At 44.3% G+C, this 20,954-nt stretch overlaps 1 protein-coding gene across 1 annotated transcript in view; it reads left to right on the plus strand.

The window, feature by feature from the left end:
- Nucleotides 1–20,954, plus strand: part of LOC142557964 (luciferin 4-monooxygenase-like) — a 104,824-nt gene that overhangs the window by 74,528 nt on the left and 9,342 nt on the right. The window contains exons 6-8 of the mRNA XM_075670141.1: nucleotides 4,628–4,796; nucleotides 12,517–12,688; nucleotides 20,710–20,810. Of these exons, the coding sequence (XP_075526256.1) occupies nucleotides 4,628–4,796; nucleotides 12,517–12,688; nucleotides 20,710–20,810 (442 nt within the window). The remainder of the gene's footprint in view (nucleotides 1–4,627; nucleotides 4,797–12,516; nucleotides 12,689–20,709; nucleotides 20,811–20,954) is intronic.

A 20,954-nucleotide genomic window follows, 5' to 3' on the forward strand; every position in this document is an offset into this window, starting at 1 on the left:
CGCTAGCACGAGTCGTCATGTGTGACAATGATAAGAGCGGCAGCCGTCTTCCAAGAATGGCTTGTCACTTCCCAATTTTTTCTTCTCGAGGACGCTTCAAACTCGTAGACGGGTAATTCCAACCTTCACATGATGCTTGCGACCTTCAGGTGGCCTGAAGAGTGCGTTGCTTGTGTATATATCTGCCACGTAGTATCAAAAGGCTTGAATCTTTAAACAATGACAGTTTTTCACAATATAATCGGTGGCTGCATAGAAGGCACGAACTATCGGTCCATTTTCAGCACACACGCCCTGAACTGAGAAATATGTCTACGAGAAAGGGGCTCTGATATTATCCGCGCTTTAGAAAATGATCAACCAACTATATCTCATAATATCCCGATGTGTTGAGGAGCCACAACCTGCAGCCTGTGTTCCATATTATGAAAAAATATAGTTGGCGAAGTGTCAGTACCCCCTACACATAAAATAATAAATTGAAGTGTGAGTGACATGACCCGCTAAAATTTCGTGAAGAAAACTTGCAACATTGCTTCAAATTTGACGAAATGCAATCTTTAATACACACGATTCTTTTCACTTCTTTATCTATTCAAGGGTACACATATGCTGTTTAATGATCATACGCAAATAAATTTTGGCAAACATTCATAACAATATTATACGCCAAGATGTGTGCCTATTGTATATGCTCATTTTTTTCACATCATGTAACATGGTCGAAACATAACTAAGCAGAACTGCAAATCATTTCATACTTAAACTAGTTAGTGCACGTACCGGGGAAATGCCATAGGCACTTCAGAATGTAATAATACATAAATGTTTGTTTGCATAAATTCCTGCCTGTATACATGAAATGAAACCGTCATATATTTTGTCCACATTTACCTGTTCGCCGCACATATGCTTTATACAACAAAGGACCCTGTGTTTTCCTTCGAATGTTAACGTGCAAGTCGAACAATAGCTAAGAAAGTTATTTTCAGAGATAATCTGCAATAGTGATATCATAATAATAATATTAATAATATAATGATTTATTTCCATCACCATTACATTGATGGAGGGGATGGGAATAAAAGCGATTGACGCTTGACCAAGTTCCCACCCCCCGTACATCAGGTAAGCAGTGGCATGCGACGGCACCTCTGTCACGACAGCAAATACAAAGTCAAACAAACTATTAGTATAAAAACAAGTATGCAAAATACACAATCACCTGCGTGTGTGAAAAAAAAATATAAACTGATTGAAAATAAATACACGTACAGCAACTGAGAACAAAAACGCTTACGAAATAGCCAGATAACAGCAACCAAAAATGCGCTAATAACACTATTAGACAATTGGACACAAAAACGTTCACAGATGTCTAAATGTTGGACAATCAAAGGGACGCGTTAATGAGAAAGTAGTTGCGAAGGTTAGAGCAGCTAATACTTCCTAAGTCTATATTTTAATCAATTAATCTGTTAAGTAAGGATGGAAGCTGAAATGCTACCATTTGGCGCCGATAGTTTGTTCTTACTTTTGGTAAAACCCAGTGTGGTTTATGCCGGCGTGGATATGTGCAATGAAACAATTCAATAGGGGCTAAGTCAGATATATTACTTATGCATCTTCTTTGTTCTAGTTTGTAGGTGCGTAGTAGTGTACAAGCATAGAGGCTGAAAACCAATAAATGCCAAAAGCTCGTTGATTAGCTCGTCATGTCAGCAATAAGGACGTTAGACTTTCATGCATAGAAAAAATGAGTGGCAGAAAAGACTCCTTAATAGTGCTTTCGCAAGGAAAAATGGATGTAGTGTCTGACTGCAACTTTAAAGAATTCGCATATGGACATTTCGACGCGAAGTGTCCTAGATCCTGAATGTGGCCATCGCCGATTCTCCTGGAACAAAATGGGCTTGTTTGTGATTGTACGAAGGAGGTTTCACCAAAGCATTTATTGTCTAAAGTAAATGAGGCATCACATGGACCTCATGAGGGTTTGACAAAATTTGTGCGTGACGTTCCTCAAGGATGACAGGGCGGATCACTACACAGAGCTAGCCATCGTTGGACGGCCTGAAATCAGGTGTGTCATGCTGTAAGCGGATTATGTGAAGCTTATCGAGGCGCTGACAAGTACTGAAGATGTCTGTGACGGTACTAGGGATCTGTACAGCAATAGCAATGAATGCCACAGCGTCAATACCCTTGAGCAAGTGGCGTACACAACCACTTTCCACCGTTGAGGCGTTCACATTGCGGCAGAGGGTGAGGACGTCCTCTATGTACGAAGGGCTCCCCTCCCCCGTGTGCTGAACCCGCTCAGCAAGCTGCCTCTTGGCTATATTTGAGCGGACAAAAGAGTTGGCGAAAATGTAGCCTAGGTGGTGTTTCAAGATGATGCAGCTTACGAAATCGAGGCCATGGTTGTATAACCAAGCGTTTTGGAGGCTAGTTAGATAGAAGGCGACGTGCGGAAGTTTTACAGATTCGTCCCAGTGGTGAAAGCAACTCACGCGCTCGTACTGCTCCAACTAATATTCAACGTCCTCAACACGAAGCCCAGGAAACACCGATGGATGCTTCCCAGGGGTTTTGACCTTTCAAGATGGGGTTCCCGTCGGAGCAGGCAAGGTGGATGTGGCCGTATTGGCCTGCTGATCTTGCGACATGGCCTGGTGCAGTTGGTAGAGCAGCGTCCTGAGCGGAGCTGCAGGGATGTAGTGTGGGTGAACCTAGAGAGGGACCGGGAGCGCGAGGAGTGAGGAACCACACAGCACACTCCGCCAGTTGTGAGACAACGTTTAGGCCGTCAGATTCTTCCTTCACTCGGGTGAGAGCCCCACGACCCAGCCCTAAAACGGTGATGATGAGTATGAACAAATGAGAAGATGAAGCGTGTAAATAATGCTCACACTATGTATATGCGTGTGAGTGACTATATGTGCTATTACGTGTTTATCAGTGTATATATCATTATCATCACCGAGCACGTGTAGTAGAATGTCACGGGAAACACCGGGCTAAAATTTCCAGCACCTCATTAAAGCTTGTATCTCTCTCTCTGCTATTGCCGTGCTGGCAGTGTTTTCAAATTTTCAATTGCACACGACTGTAACATCGTCTGATTTATTCGCTCGTATGAGGTATAAGCAAAAACGCTAAGAGGCTATTCACCTATTTGCTCAGAAGGACCTTTACAATCTCATTCTAGAGACAAAATCTTGTTCTATTATATATGAAGCAGTATGCATCACATCAACTCGATAGGAATCTCGTCAAACGGAAAGCTGATCTACACACAACACGTCAGCTACTACGATGTAAAAATAATAATGAAGAAAAAAAACAAGTCAAGCACAAATTATGCAAGTTTCGCGGGAGCAGTTTTCTCGGCCAGACATTTCATCCAGACTGCCCACGAGCTGTGTCGCCAGGTGCCTAACAATATCGTCGAGTCATTGTTAGTCGAGAAAGTAGCTCGCTATCTTCGAGATAAGGCTGATGATTAAGAGCACTCGGCCGCTATTTGGTACACGTTCGAAAAGCCGACGTTCGATTTCGCCTCACACGAATGGGCTAGATTGGCCTAGGCTGTGATATCGGCGCAGCCTGGACAATCGCGCCAGGCGAAATTGATTGTCGGCTTTTCGAACGTGTACAAGCTATCGGCCATCATTTCCCAACAGCGAGGTAAAGCAACTGTTTCAGGGTATGTGCGAGTGCTCCTTTTTAGGGCGTGTTCTTTAGTTGTGCGTCATGGCAAACGTCCTGGCGGCATTTTCGAATTCTTTAAGGCCGATACGCCACGTGTTAGCGAAAAAAGGAAACTGAACGAAATGTCACTAATTCCTGGGTTTAGTTTCCAGATACTGCTTGAAGACACTACGGTGTACAGCACTGCCTCCAGGATCGGGTCACACTCTTTAATGAAACAAGTGCCTAGGAATTGCGCGCAGTCCACCTATAATGATATGGTCATAAAATACAAGTGAAGAAAAAAAATACTTACCTTATAGTGTCCCGGACTGTATGGCATATACGTCGTGTATAGTGGCGCATACACTAATGTTGCTTCATTGGGCACTATCGTAAGTATATCAAAAGCGTCATTATTTATCAAGGGTAGAAAATTGTTTGACTGGTTTATATGCAACAAAGAAAGTGCACGCATTTGTTTTCACTTAAATATATTGTGCCTTGTCGTTCTGACGACGTCCTGCTATCGCTATTTATTTAACGAGACAAATTATTCATGCCTAGGAAACTTAGCTGCAACACTTGGCTTATGCACCTTTGTGAATTCGGCTGGTTGGAAAGAATATTTGCAGCTACACTTGAGTGAAGATTTCTCTATTGTAAGCTCGCAAAATAAATTACCATCATAACTTTCTGTAACCAAACTTTTCAGAGTACTGTATAGCGAGCTACCTCGAGGTTCTATGCCACATATTGTGTTCTGAAAACTTTGGTCTAGATTACAAGCATTTGAAGTGTGGGTTTTCTCTTGTTAGTTTAGTCAATATAAATGCACGTCATAGCGTGAGATCATACTGAGGCGCTACCCAAACAATTGTTGATACAATGGCTTGACCAACTTGTTGCCGTTGTCGATGCTATTGGCGTGCAGCTACAAGAACGAAGGATTCGGCAAGGGAGACATATTCCTTGGTTATCTGCCCCTGATGCACGCCGCCCCGTTGTGGCTTCTGTTCTCGATGCTCGCCCATCACGTTCAAGTTGTGCTGGTGGCCGCGAAGGACCTGGTCTCTGTGTTCGGACCCATTGCAAAATACAAGGTGGGAAGCGCTGTCACTGTGTGTTTTGTTTCTTCTACGTCCTCGTTGAGTCACGCATACACATTATATCATTGGTAATTTGGTTAGTAAACGAATATTTACAAGTTTACACGGCCGGTAAAAATATTCTCTTACTTCGTATAGCTATCCACTGATTTGCTATCGCCATCGGTGTTTCGCCGTCGGGGAGAAACTGCGACTTCTTTATATTAATTTCTTTGCCACACATATTTAAATCTATGAATTACAGCCGGTGAGTTCGCAAAGCGTATCCTCTTGAAAGGAATTCTCAGGACTGGATCAGTTTCGCGATATTAATTTTCAGAGCGCCCGACGAAGTCCGTTGGTGTTTCCGTTACTTCTTTTAAGGAAACACTGTTTTATGCATACAAGCATTAAAACTCGTTCCAAGGGGCTACGCCTTGCGAAGTCAAGCTACATTTCGTAGATCAAGATTTGTGCAGGAAAATATTGAAATAAAGTTTAGGGCAAATATGGTAATCATATAAACATGCATTTTGATTTCTCGTATAAATAATGGCCGTCTCATTGAGTAATTAATATCAAGGATTATAATTATTCTATCTGGCCCGGGTAATTTTTAAAAATGTGGGACCTTCTGAAAAAAGGCATCGACGATTACGATACTCCCTAATGCGAAATTAGATCGCAGTTCTAGAAGTGTTTCCATTTCTCGATATATTTGTTTGTGCAGACAGCCTGTCTTGTGAAACACGTTGCAAACGGAGCTTAGGCTTCGCTAATTGGGAGATCGCGAGAGGGAGCACCTGTGTGAAGCTTGGGCGCGATTCGCAGTAGCCGCCGCAAGCAGACCTCCTTTCATGCAGTGCTTTGTTTCCTTATATGGCTGCGGCGACATCATCGGTGAACAGACCACGCGTGCTGATATGGCGCCATCTTGTAGCAACAGCTGCCGCAGAGCCGGTCTTGCACGGAGCTACGCTTTTGTTTTCACGCTTTCGCCATACCCTCCTCCGCCGCTTTCCGCCTCATGGTTTCGCTTTCATCCACCGCTTTCTTCATCGCGATTGATTGGCTATCGCCGTCTTTCATAAGTGGCTGCGCTACACGTTCGCCCTTCCATCCTTCGCCGTGTTCAATGGCTTGTATACGAGAGACACACGGACGGTTGCCGCAGGATTGGGCTGCTAGCAGCTGCGCTCTAAAATCTCCCGGTATATAGCGAGTATTAGTAACGCGGTATTAGTGATTAAGGTTAACGAAAAACAACTAGGGTTACTTACGATTAATCTATTTAGGCACAAGTAAGACCCGTTAAATTAATGAAGGGTAAGGAAGCCCGGCGGAGAACAATCAAGTAAGAAAATAATAAAAAATACGTGTAATTCAACATATAACCTAGTCAATAGCAATCAAGGTTAAATTAGGAAGCCGAATTCAGATTATTAGGGCACATTAGTGTAATTAAGGCTATATTCATTTGATTAACATTAAATTCATTAAAGTTAATCAGCATCGATTAAGCGTAATCACGAGGACTTAGGTCTATTTTCCAGTTAGTAACAACAAATTAACATAGGCTAATCAGGTTTTATTTTAGGCATTAAAGACGACCTAAGCCTAATTAAGGATAACTATGATTACCAAGCTTAGGCACTACCAAGCTTAATAAAGGCAACAAAATATATATCATATTACATTACAAGATCCCAATTCAGATTAATTACGATTAGAATGATTGCGCCCCATCAAAATAATTCCGACTTTACCAATTAGGTAAGTGCAAGTCATCAAATTGTGTCACCACGGCTAACAGAGTTAGCCGTGGTGTACGTAACACGGCTGCTGAATCAGTCATTCCTAACACGAGCGCAAGATCAGCGCATGACTGGAGTACCTGACAAGTATCACTAAGCAGTTATTTTAGTAATTCTTTTCAGCAAATTTATTTCCTTCAGAAAATACCCTGAGCTTAACTGAAGGGCGTCGCAGAGGCTTCACGTCTTATTTCTAGAGTACCATCAAGAAGATAAGGTCATGTAGTCGAGTATCTAAAATTCGAGAACTGTTTCGCCCAGAATTCGAAGACACAGCAATAGCTATCAGAGAATCGCGCAACGCAATATACACACTTTCCTCATCATAACGTTGAATACAAATTGTTATGCCGTGTTTTCTGGTCGCTCTGTTCTCGGGTGTCATTAATATTATGCATAGGTGTGTAGCGTAGTGGGCCTTGCAATTAATCAGGAAACAGAACACTCCTGTTTACTTTAACGGTCTCCAAAAATGCTATGAGAATTGCGTACATGCCTTGCAACTGTGTACGTAATACGAGGGCGAATGAGAAAGTCATTGCACCTATGTTTTATTAGCCAAAATAAGGTAGATAAAGGTAATTACAAATATACGTAGTATTTGACGTACCTGACACGATTTTACCGCGTAGTTCCGACAGCGGTTAAAGCATTTTTGCCATCGAGAGGTGCCTATGTGGTCGAAATCGTGTGACTGACAGTGGAACCACCATCTGATTGCTGTCTTGGCTTCATCGTCGCACGTGAATCGCTGTCCAGTCAGGAGTTTATTCAGCGGACCGAAAACGTGGAACTATCTTGGGGCGAGGTGCGGACTGTATGGTGGGAGGTACAGACTCTCCCACAGAAATGACCGGAGCTTGTTGGCGGTTCTGATTGCCACATGTTGCCCGAACGCTCGTTGTCAGGCAACTCTTCACGGCCTTTTGCGAACTTACCTCACGCTATTCAAGGCGAGCCACCTTTCCCCATATGTGGGCTCCATAGCGTGGATTTCGATGAGCATTCCGAGAATTCAATGGGAGTTTGATTTCGATGAGATTTCATAGAATCACGCTTGGTTGCTCGTACACTGTGGGCGTGTGACGCACAACTACCATCTTCAACAACTGACACCAGTGCCGTGCGATGGAGCTACTGGCAAATGAGGCCGGGCCGGTTCAAGAAACGTCCATTGCGGGAAATGGATATGTTCTCTTCATATTTACATCCATAATTCGAGTAGAACGATAGGGACAAAGGCTTTTTGATTCGCCCTCGTATGTATAGACAAGATCAGCACGACCCGCCGTGGTTGCTCAGTGGCTATGGTGTTGGGCTGCTGAGCACGAGGTCGCGGGATCGAATCCCGGCCACGGCGGCCGCATTTCGATGGAGGCGAAATGCGAAAACACCCGTGTGCTTAGATTTAGGTGCACGTTAAAGAACCCCAGGTGGTCAAAATTTCCGGAGTCCTCCACTACGGCGTGCCTCATAATCAGAAAGTGGTTTTGGCACGTAAAACCCCAAATATTATTATTAAGATCAGCACTGACTCCACTCATTTGTGCGAAGACACATTTGCCCATTCTGCAGCCAATAGCATGCTTCTGAGCTACGTTTTGCCGTTTGCGGCAAGCGTAGAATGCACCGCTAACGGGAGTTCTGAAAAGCATGAGCTTCTTAAGAGGAAGCTTTAGGTCGGGACCAACTCCGACGCGGCCTATTCAAATACATGTAAAGGCAAAAACATTTTTTAAGGTAACCCCTGGATCGATTGTAATGAAATTTGTTGCATTTGAGAAAGAAAGTTATATTCTGCTGACTGTTCGAAGCGGAATCTCGACTTAGGGCGTGAATTCTGTTTGAAAAATTTTCAAAAATGTGAAAGTTTGAAAAAGATAAAACCACGAAGTTTACAAACTGATATCTATGCATCAAGAACAGGTATCGCGGTACTGCAAACGGCATCTAGTAGATCACTGAAAGCGGACAAATTCCATATGTTATTTTATATATTACTTGAATCTGTTACGTTTTTACAAGGGTTCTGCAAAAGATGTATTGCAATACTATTTATTTTTGAGATCCATGTGTAACATATCAATTTAGTCCGCTTCAGATGTACTATTATCACAAGAATTGCATAATCATTTTTCGTTGCTCAGGTACAGAATTTTAAACTTGATAGTTGTGTTGTTTGAAAATTTTCGATTTTAGCCAATTTTTAATAAAAAAATTGACGGCCTAAATAAAGAATTCGGAACCAACAGTCACTATATCTTAAGTTTTTATTTTGAATTCAACAAAACTCGTCAAGCTTGGTGCAGTTGTTGCCGATACAAACGAAGCCTCCTTTTGCATGAATTTAGATAGGAGCACCCGAGCTAATGCTTCCTCTTAACTAATCGAACACGAACTAGAATTTATTTTTTAGCTTGAGATGATTAGCATCCGGCTATTTTCAATGCACCAATTTTTTCTGCGCAAAGCCAAGACAGATGACAAATAAAGCGAATTAAACGCTCGGAAAACAGAACCATAAAGGTTGGTTGCATTTTTATTACGATTATCTTTTGTGTTACTTTTGCACTGTTAAGAAAGGATGGACAGATTCAATCTCGCTTAAGCAACTGCAAAGAAGCTATTTTAGTGACAAAGTAGTTGCGCAGAAATGATACACAGAAATGGGAGGTGCGACACCTACGCGCTAAGGCGTCCGCAATTGTTTGTGCAGTGTCTCGCCTATTTTGTCAGTTTATTGTTGTGACGCTATAACTGTGTGTTATATACCACAAGTTCAAACTGATCTTGCGTTTCCTGCCCTTCATTTACGGCCTTTTGCTGTTTTATTTATTATTTCCCGAGCATCAACCACACAGCGTGCAGGCTGCCTTGTAGCAGCAAAGGGTGGCGGGATCAGCGACAGTATGCTGTAGTGCGCGCGATAACGATTTCCTGTTCAGATGTTCTATGCGTTCCCGTTCGCTTCAGCACTGCCCCTCGCCTCTACAAGGCCGCTGACTCGCCGGGCGGTTGGAGCTCACCCGATATTATAAAAAAAAAAACAAATATGTACGCAGAGTTTCGCTTTTTTACCAGATGTGTTGGTGTATTGAATGTATCTTTTGGTATTCATGACCTAGTCACGTGACCGATGTTGCGTTCATTCTTCAGCAGTCATGGCAATTTGTATTGTAGACCAAATAAAATGGGGAAATTAAAAGGAACTTACAAACGGTATAGCATGCAGATTAACTCATTCTCAGAGAGGGAAATAAAAGGTTATTCCGGCACAGATGTTTTATGGCACGTCTTCTTTTTATTTCTTGATTAATAATGCTGAGATAAACGTGGTTTTTATAGCCTGGAAGACGGAGTTTTCTTATGAAATACAGATAATTCTACCACTGCATGTGTAAGCGCCTACATGATACCTTGCATAGGGTTCAGGCTCAGAAATAATAATTGGAAAAAAGGAGGAATGAAAAGGAAAGAAAGGCTACAAAATATGCGATCCTGCTATGTGCAGGTGAGGTGACGATTATGGCATTGAGCTAAATGGGCTAGTGCTTGCAAAGTACAACAGTGTCTCCAAGGAATGAGAAATGAAATTGCTGCTTTGACATTACCGTGAAGGACTTGACATCAGATCGAGTATAATTCAAAGATCTAGTGAACTCCATTCTGCTAAAATAACTTGTTCTATGGCCATTGTAAAACCAGACCATTGCCACAAAATGTGTTCCAGTGCTCATAACGTAACACATTTATCACGATAAGTGCTCATGATCAGTTTAAGACTGCACAGATAGGTATTGTTTGATACAGCCTGAAGACGAAGGTGATAGTGCATTATCTAAATGGGGCACACACGCTGATATGAAAGCATTGATTTTACAACGGAGTCTATTCAGTTAAAAACTTGACGTTGATGAAGCTAGACACTCCACATTTACGCGGGGGCGTATTTTGCTCATGCGTCCTTTTTCGTAAACATTATATCACGGGAAGAAATATATACAGGAAGAATGCGTAGCTCGAAACCAGAGGACAGTGCGATACCACTGATTCATGCGGGGTCACATCATCTTACGCTTCTCCTGACGTCTTTCCATAAAGGCACAAACTACTACGTAACATTAACTGCCGGTGGCGGAAGCACCGTCTCTGTGCATTTAGTGCCTTGAATCAGTGGTCGATTGATAAGGCTTTAGATGGGAAAGGCTTACGACGAACATGGCTGCTAACTGGTGTCTAACAGGGTTTTCGAAAATATCGCGAAGCTTCTGTGTTCATATGTCCCAAGTCGTAATGTTGAATTCCCGCCTCGCACCAAAGCTTCGCGGTTCCTGGGAAGAAAAATATAGCATTATCCAGCATAATTATGGCATCCCACCTGCTGTAGTTCCTGACGCGTTCGCACCACCCCAACGTCGACTTCATCGGTGTCGCTGAAGGTTCCCAGGCCAAGTTTTGGCGAGAACAACTTGCGGTGCTGTCTGAGTGGGCGGGGCAGCGTCGTCGGCAATGACAGCAGAACAGACATGTCCTCCGCTTCCGAGATCCATATTCGGGTTGTGGCGAGTTTACCATGCACCTCCACCAAATATAACGTGGAAGAACATTTATATGGGACATATACAGGAAGAATGCAAAGCTCGTAACCACAGGACGGAGCGATACCACTGATTGATGCAAGCATCACATCTTCTTCCCCTTCTCCTCACAAGGTCTTTCTATAGCGGCACAAACTGCTACGTAACAATGTTCTTCTATGATTTCATAAATATAAGCCTGTTCAGGCACCTAGATGTGCTTTTTCTTTTTCGCATATCGCACAGTTTCTAGTAATTCATTTAAAACTAATATATTACAGTGTGACTAGCAACAGTGGCTATGTGAGGAATGTAACCAATGTCACGGGTTACTGGGTGTTGGCCCAGTTCATGCTGCATATTACCATGTAAGGCTCCTTTTGTGTCCGTGAAGATGAAGCCTTTGCCTGACAGTTGCTAAAGGATGTGAATATCGGTTTATCCTGTGGATAAACTAAGCTGCCGTGTTTGCTGCGAAACATTACAAATAATAAATGACGAGCTGACGAAGAGACAATACGAGGAAACCACGAGATGAACTCTCTCCGCACTAAGACTTAGCGAAAAAATGCCTCAAGCCCGCACTTTCCATGGCGATATGTGCAATTTCAAAACGAGGCATGTTTTCCTTGCAACTGATAGCGGGAATGTAAAATACGACTCGTTCAGAAGAAAGTGTACAAGCGAACAAATAAGGGAATGAGCTGCGGCCTTCGCGTAATGATTCGAGCAGAAGAGGAGTGTGCGCCGGTAGTAGCTTTGCGCCCGAGAAAATGTTTCCTGCTTTGGTTGACGTGTCGAAGGGGGATGCGTGTCATTTCTTGTGAGCATCAGATAATAAAAAGCACACGTTTTGGTTTCATGTCCGTTCCGACGTACGACAATTTTAATCGGAATCCTGTTCATATGCGTAGACAGAATTCTTAACTTCTATCTCGAATGTTTCTTGGCTGTTTAAAAAATATTCGCTGCAGCGCCAGCAGACTGTATCGTTGAACGCCTACCTCGCAACCTTCACGTAGGAGCACCGTCGATCGGCAATCACTGACACAGCGTGATACGGCAATCTAGTGCAATTATAAGGGCGGCACAAATGGGAAAGCGGCAAGGATAATATAAACACATAGGACAAGTGTTTAACTAACAACAGCTGGCCTTTCAACACTTGTATTGTGTGATTCTATACCCGCTGTTACCTTCCCATTTGCGTTGCCGTTATAAGGAGCATCAGCCGGCTTGCCTAGTTTCTCAAATGACTGCAAGGATGCATTCTCGCTATTCTACACATTACATTGCGCGGTTTTATTCAAATTTTAAGAGCCCTCATCCTGATATTCCATACAGGTGACCACGCTGATACTGTACCCGACGCACGGCCTGCACATTGTGCAACGGGGTCTGCCACCCACCCTTGACGTGAGCAGTTTGCGAGCGGTATACATCGCCGGAAGCTCCATTCCACAGCAAGTGCTCAAACAACTCGGTCAGGTGTTCCAAGGTTGCCTCATTATTCACGGTGAGCTAAGCATGTCAGAGGCGCGGCCTTCATGCTTGACTCTTGCTTCTCGGACGTGGTGCTGCTAGAATTATTTGTTATGGACAATAACTGTAACAGAAAGAAAGATGTGACTGGAAAATACCACCAGGAGAAGTATTATATTAGAGTCCACCTAGTGGACACCTCCATTTCGTCTGCTGTTGAAGTGCTTGTTGGCTGGGCTGGGCTGCGCGTCCGCAGCAACCAGGTGCCAGAACCAATCAGCAATTCAGCAGCAGACGAAATGGACATGTACACTAGGTGGACTCTTACAGAATAACTCCCCAGGAGGGGCACCGCGCCTGCCTGCTCTAGAAATGAAAAGATAGTGCATCTAAAAAGGGTAGCACATAGAAAGAGCTAGATGACTCGCTAGCTTTAGTGTCTAGCATGTGCCGAAGATTCCCTATAATTTTCTAATAAATCATGCCATGAACGAATTGCAACGAGAAGCGCGCACGTACGTCCGAACACACAGCCACGTACACACCTACACACGCACACACACACATAAACACACTGCACCGACTACTGCTATAAACGGAATCAACGGCAGTGCTCCACATCTTCTAGGTGATGCCCACTGATGGCGCCACCGCTTCGTGTGCTAAGTGTTATGTGCACCCGTACGCAGAGCTTTGCGCTGATCTCCTCTACTGTCTGAAACTAAATAAGACGCTGACTCGGCGGGCTAGCGTTCGCACTGTTCCTCTGCGCTTTGCCAGGTGGCTTGGGCTGTGCTCGGTGCCCTGAAATCTGAAATGTGACGACGGGGACGAGGATTGCGCATTGAGCTGCTGCTCCTGCTCGTATTGAACCTGCTGCGTCCGTTACTAAAACGCCAAGAGTCAGAAAACTGGAGATGTTTGACTTAGAAACCTGCTGGGACGAATACCGAGAGCACGTGGAACAATACTTTATTGCGAATGAAGTTCAAGAGGACAAGCGGTGAGCCGGGCTGCTCGCTTGTTGTGGCCCGGTAACTTCCTCGCTTCTCCCTAGCCTGCCAGCGCCTGTGCCGCCGTCCGAGGAAAGTCTCACAGCTATATTTGATGTCCTGCAGAAACATTTCTCGTTGACCCCGTCCGAAGTGGTCACCACTTTCAAGTCTAACTCTGGAAATCTTTACTACGACGAAGCGGCTGCTGATTTCTTCGTCTATTTAAACAGGCTCGCTGATCACGGCTGTTTTCGGATTTTCGACAAGAAATGCTGCGTGACCGCATCGTAACCGGTATCAACTACGTTGAGATGCAACGCCGACTGTTAGAGCTGCCTGACCTGGCACTTTAACTAGCGAAGAAACCTGTCTTCGCCTAGGAGGCCGGAAGTAAGGTTTCGCAAGCGCCGTCAAGGACGACGCTGCCGTACACTACGTTGGCCATGACTTCAGTCAATGCTGTGTCACGTGACACTGTGTAGGGGAAACGGGCAGACGCAGACATCGCTTTCGCTCCGGTGGCGAGCATATGGCGACACAGTGTCGCTACGTTAACACCACGACACACAAATGTCGCATAAAAAGACATCTATCCCTCATGGCTAACGGGTAGAAGGTGGTGAATCTAAGCGTACCAGTACGTCCCAGAAAGCAACAGATACACGCAGTTGACGAGGCAAGCACACACAAACGTGAAGCAGTATGAGCCAAGCAACTGTAGGAAATGCGGAAACTGCAGGGAACTCAGGACCCTCAGCCGTACCGCGTAGAAGCTTCCGCGAAGACTTTCTCTGCTGATGGAGGTTGGTATGGGTAAGATTGCGTCGGTTGTTTCTGTGTACACATTTCGCCGCAAGCTTCATTCTACGCGCCTGAAACCATTAACAGTCCTGTTAAAACGCTATTCTAACCCGCGTACTCGCGTCCCAGGAACCTTGGCTGCATCCATTCGGCTTGGCAGTCCCAAATACGACGATCTGCTACACTTCGTCTCAGGCCGCTCTCAATCCCTGATGGGGTGCGGCTGGATGAAAAGTCTGGGGATGGAACTGTGCAGCGCGGTGGGTGTGAACGCAGTGTCGTCTGTTTGGAATGATACTGCTGAACAGCGCAGTCTTTTCGACAACGAACTGGGAACATTCAACGGCGTTGTTGCAAACGTCACCGCCCCCCCCCCCGCCCCGTATAATGCCAAGCCGAAGTTTTTAAACGCCGCCCTGTTCTATTGGCAATGCCCGAGCATGTCAATGAAGCGCTGCTTCGCATGCAACGCGTAGGTGTGCTGCAATCTATGGAGACCCTCGAATCAGCTGCACCCAATATTTCCATACATATTCGTATCTGCGTAGATTTCAACGCCACCGTTAATTCTCTGAGCGTACCCAAAAATTACCCATTACCCTAACTTCAGGATTTCTTCTTTCTTCGCCAAGCTAACTGTTGGAGAGAAATTAAGCAAGTTCGACAAGAAGGATTCCTATTTACAAGTCCAGATTTCTGAAGAATCAACCAACCTGGTAACGATGAACACGCCGAGATTTGTTTCAGTACACTATGTTGCCCTTTGACATAACCTCAGCACCTTCAATATTCCAAAGGGCGATGGAAAACCTTTTGCAAGGTCTGAGGGACGTGGTGGTATACTTTGAAGAAGTTTTAGTGATGGGACACGACGACCTGGATCACCTACAAAACCTGGTCCGAGTGATAGGATTAACATAAGCTGGACTTAAGCTGAGGCTGCACAATGGCGTGTTTCTGGGCGTACAAGTACAATACCTGGGCCCTGTCGTCACGTCTGCGGGTTTCCAACCGAATCCAGACAAGACGGGCGTGCTAAAAGCTCGCAGACCACATGACGTTAGGTCACTGTAGTGAACTAACACTGGGCTAACACTGGGCTAGTGAACCTTTACCCAACCTATCCAACGTGTTGCACCCTCTAAACTAACTGCTTGGAGCCAAGACACTGTGGTTTGGGGAGGGGGTCGCCAAAGAAAAAGTTCTTGTGCACAAGAAGGAGCTACCCATATCGGCAGAAGTTCTAGCGCACTACGATCCCAAGAAGGTCCTGGTGCTGATCTGCGATGCGTCTCCATAGGATGTAGGTGCTGTGTTGGCTCAGCGCGATAAATGCCGCTCTGAACGGCCGATTGTTTTGGCTACGAGGAGTCGCGGGTCAGAAGACCGCAACTACAGCCACCTAGATAAGGAAGCGCTTGCCCTGGTGTTTGGGGTAAGGAAGTTTTAGGCAGTCGCTCTGGGGCCGAGAATTCGAAGCATTGACGGATCTCGAGCCCTTCCTAGGACTGCTGTCGGCTTCGGTATTTGCCTTGAGCTAGCATTGCCAATGCCGAAGGCTTGAGTCGGCTGTCAATGCCTGTGTTGGCACATTCGGTAGAGTCACCTACAGAAATTGTCATGCTTGAAGCGCATATCCCTGGGTCTTGGTAACATCTGTCTTTACTGAAGCCACTTCCACAGACCCTGTTCTGTCAAAGTTTCGAGATGCACTGCACGCGGGAACTGACCTACGTTATCCTGCGTTAAGTCCTATGCCATCGCACAACACAGATGAACGTTCAAGAGAATTGCGTGCTGCTCAGGCCACGAGTGGTCATTCTTGGTATGCTGCATTCAGATGTGTAACTACTTCCTCATAAAGGACACCTTGGTATGTGCAAAATAAAAGCCGAGACTCGAAGCCACGTTTCGTGGCCGACACTGGATGAAGACAGCACTACCGCGGTACGTAAGCGCTGTGTGTCTCAAGAAAACCACTGAGCTGGCCAGCGAACAGTTGTGACGCCGTGGCTTTTCTATGAGAGGCCCTGGTCGCGACTGCACATCGATTTTGCATGACCCTTGAAGAACGGGTACCTGCTGGTCGTCGTTGATGCATTCACAAAGTGGATTGAGGTCGTCCCTGTATCTACCCCATCTGCTTAGGCCATGATTCCATGCCTACGAACCATATTCGGTACTCATGGGTTGCGTGACATTATTGTGTCAGACATTGAGCCAGCGTTTGTACGTGAAAGTTTCAGAATGTTCTTCAATTGAAACAGCAACAGGCAAGCTTTGACGCCTCTGTACCACCCTGCTTCCAACGGAGCCGCCGAAAGCGCAGTTCAGACGATCTAGGCAAAGCTAAAGGCTACAGATGGAACCTTTGAGTGTCAGCTTGCCCGCATCCTGCTCAATTACAGAACAATGCCTCATGAACTACTTGCACACTTGCCCAGTTGATCATGGGTCTCATGGATCATGGATTGCCGACCATGCGGCACCATATATACTTCCACCGTATGAGAGCAGCACTACAGGCGAAACAGACTCCCTTAAGATTGATCAAGCAAAGCTGGAGCACAAGGTGGGAAAGACGCTCTACCACCCACTCCTGCTGAGCCGTGCACGCAACGTAGAAATTCAAGGGCATGAAAGCCAATGGTGCGGTTTCACCATGAAACCTGCAGAAAATTCGATAGCGCTGGGCTTTGGGGGTTGAGGATTGTTATACAGGGCGCCACAGCTAACTTTAGCCTAAATTTAAAAATATGCGGATGCCACGTTGCTGGACTGAACCAAAGTAATGTTCTTTGCCGTCGGCCTTGGAGAGACTCAAAATATTATTTTTTCCATTCCGCCTAATTAGATATTTATTGTTAATTAATCAATCAACTTCTCAAACATTAGCCTAAGATCAAAAGTGTAAATGAGAAAATTCTAGAGCGACATGAAAAACTCCCGATACGGCCATAACGCCATAGGCCCCACAAGAAATTAACCATTGGGCAGTTGAGAGAAGACATATTGTGCTGTCTCCAGGAAATTTATGAGCGCCACTCATTTTATGGGATTGCTAAGAAGGCAGACTTGCCACCACTGGCCTTGAAGCAGTTGGGCCTGCTTCTCCTCAACGAGTTTTATTTTGACCGCATACGCGTTTACACTGACGGTTCCACCAATTCAAACAGCTCTACCGGAACAGTAGTTGTGCCATCAGACGCCGCCTCTTTGCAGTTTAAATATTCGCAAAATACAACGTCGACAGGAGCAGAACTTGCGGATATTTAAGGTGCACTCAAGTATGTGCTCCAGCAGCCAATGATTTTGATACGAAGACCAGACTTTCTACAACTGACAAATTCGGCGACCATGTTTGTTGCGCTTTGTGTGCTCTTTGCTTTTATGGATACCAGTTTCTACAATAAAAAAGTTATATTGCTTACTATTATTCTTGGAATTTCTATTTTTCGGTGGTGCGACAAAGTGACAATATTTCTGTACATATATGTCCTCTTTAATCGATGAGCACTCCGTCTTCTTTAGCTGTGCACTAAGAGCCGAGAAAGGGTGTGAATATTAACGCTATGTGAATGTGCGGGAGGAAATTTTGATTGTTTATTAATGAGTAGTCTTCTTCTGTAGAATTATATAGCGGCGTGCATGATCCCGGCAGGAGTGATAACTGTAGGTTTGTTCATCACATGCTCACTGATTAAAGCTCACACTCAATAAATATCAATAACTTCGTCCGTTTACGGCAAGCACGTTGCTCACCACCTATGTACCGCCTGTGTTGAAAGAAAGAAGCGCTTATTTTCACGAGATTAGCCGGCAAAGTCATATTTTGCCATTAAACGTCGTTAGGAACAGTCAAATTTATAAAAAAATAATTTGGTGCAGCTAAACATGGTTTTAGTTATGTTTCCAACATAGTAGCTAGCAACAGAAGAAAAATGAGAAGGCGTCATCTTCCCAGCCATCATTTTCATGCTTCATATCCTTAACGAACGACAAGCTCCTTTCCCCATCACAGGTCGCAAATGCATTAGGCAGTCTCTTGAGTCGCTTTGAAATGTGAACTTCCTGTTGTCAATGTTCTAAACCAATGTTGTGTCATCCCGGCTATGCGAACAATAACATAACTTACTTAAAAATGCAACCAATATATTATTTATCGACTTTCAGCAGCTTGACTCCTTGCCCACATAGGCTATGTCCGCAGTTACTAAAGATAACTAAACCTGTGGTGCATGACACCCTATTCATTTTCAGAAATTTACAGATTGCGGATAAGTTCATGTGGAATAGAATATAGCTAAATTAATTCCAATCGCTTAAGTGCGGCGGTGCATCTCCCGTCCATACACGCAGGATCATCTTAGTAACCGTTATACCGTGTAAACTGTTAGGACAAAACGCAACATCAGCAAGTGTGAAATATGCCACAGACCACAACCATCTCTTCATAAACCAACATGGGTTTAACATGGTCGTTGTTGTGATGAAGCGGTTCTTGGAGCTGGCGGCGGAGCTTTACCAAGGTAATAACGACTCTCCTCAAAGAGATGGCCGAGTTTTATTTGATATTTTTTATTTCGCAAATGGTTTTGAGAATGTCGACACCATAACAGCTTTTAATTGAACTTTCAGTGGTTTAAATAACTGCAGCATTATGAAGTAAATTCCTAACTTTGCAACTAACTAGTACAACTTCTATTGCATTCATGCTTTATTTGTATGAAACATTTCAGCGTATCGATGACAGTCACTAGTAGCACGTGCAAAACACTTTGGTATACCAGGCCTCAGTTCTACTCAGCAAACAGAAAATACGTCGTTTAAGTAGAATCCTAAGCAGTTCTACGTTGTCAACACGTTTGAGTCAGTCCAAAACAATGTAGACCGCTTCTTACGAAAAATAATTTTTGATGACCTAGCATGACATTAGAGCATCCCTAATTTGGTTTTATATGTCCATCAAAGTCTGGTAGAATTTCTTTCAAAGCTCGGCAAGCTTTATGACTGCAGGTCGTCCTTCAGTGCAAGTCACATCAGGCAAGCTCACATTTTATACTCGCGCCTAGATCATCAAATTTATGTGGTCCCGACATGGTCGTAGGACAACTCTGATTTCATCATTGTAACTGAGAGCAGAGAGAATTCCAGCATTTATGCTCCTCCAACTAACAGTGACAGCCATTTTTATAAGGAATGTGGGACATCAGGAAATGCGGGCCCATCGCTATGTCATTTGTTCCAAAACAATTTGGCAGCGCACCGTGTGTTTTGCTCCGAAAGACGTGCTATCGCAACAAAGGCCTAACGATGCTTTACCCAAGGATGAACATCACGTAAGGAGATTTCAGATTTGGAGGTCATCTCAGTTTCCACGCTGCCGACATGTCGGGCAAGTAGGTGTCGGAACACATGTTCTGCTGAGCGATGGAAACAGAAAGCTATGGCTTTCTTGCACATGTTCTTCATATTTATAACGCTAATCAAAATGCACCATAAAACTGATGCACCAAGCTTATGTGAATCAAATATACTTAAAAATATTATGTTGAACTACTCGAACAGAAAAGAAAGACTGCTGTAAATACTTGGTGAACTGATGACAAGAAAGGTTCCATCTAGCTCTCAAGGCTAACTAAATAAATCTTGCCTAGTAGAGCCATTCGAATTGCCATAGCGCTAACATTCCGCCCATTTTCGCAGTTCCACTTCCACGAGATACAGTACTAAGTCACATAGAAAAAAGGTTGCGTACATTCAAGGCAAGGAAGAGTTAGAACTTTGTTTAATCCACGCTATTCTTTTGTCACTATCATACAACAGTTGGTTACCGCAGGTATTTTGAGAGGAAGAAAGTAAGAGAAAATAATACGTGATTTTCACAGTGAGGGAATGCTGCTGTCGCGGTAATAAGTTCCGAGCCGAAGGAATCGCGGTATTTTTGTCTTTTTTTTCAATTACAACCGAACTGTCAGTTCTGTACCTGTGGTTTACGTTTGTTGTTGAATTTTAATGTGCTTACGCTGTTTGGTTGTCTACTGTATTATCCTCTTTTTATTGTAACCCCCCCACGGTTACCCCAAGTTGGCGTTGAGGTAGCGTGAATAAATAAATCGCAAGCAAACAGGCAAATAGCTTTTTCGCTTGAAAATTGACGTTGCAATTCTGTACGTGAGTGCATAAGCATTCTCACAGTGACAGTTCTTAAAGCAATATTTTCGTTTCGTACTGTTTCCCCATGGCCGGGACTGCGCAGGTTACGGCCTAACGGAAGCTTGCTGCGCCATCGCCCATACACGAGGACGATGCCATGACTTCAAGACGGCTGGAATCCCTATGCCTTACGTGAGCATTAAGGTAAATGAAATGTCAAACAGGTGTTATATGCGGAAATGGTCACTGTAATGATGTTATTTCATAATCCACATCAGACTTTCCCATGTAGTAAACTTTCACTAAATCCCAGAGTACTTCGTCAACATTGGGCTAGAAAACGATGTT

This window comes from Dermacentor variabilis, chromosome 9 (genome assembly GCF_050947875.1).
Source record: "Dermacentor variabilis isolate Ectoservices chromosome 9, ASM5094787v1, whole genome shotgun sequence".
Taxonomy (NCBI): domain Eukaryota; kingdom Metazoa; phylum Arthropoda; class Arachnida; order Ixodida; family Ixodidae; genus Dermacentor; species Dermacentor variabilis.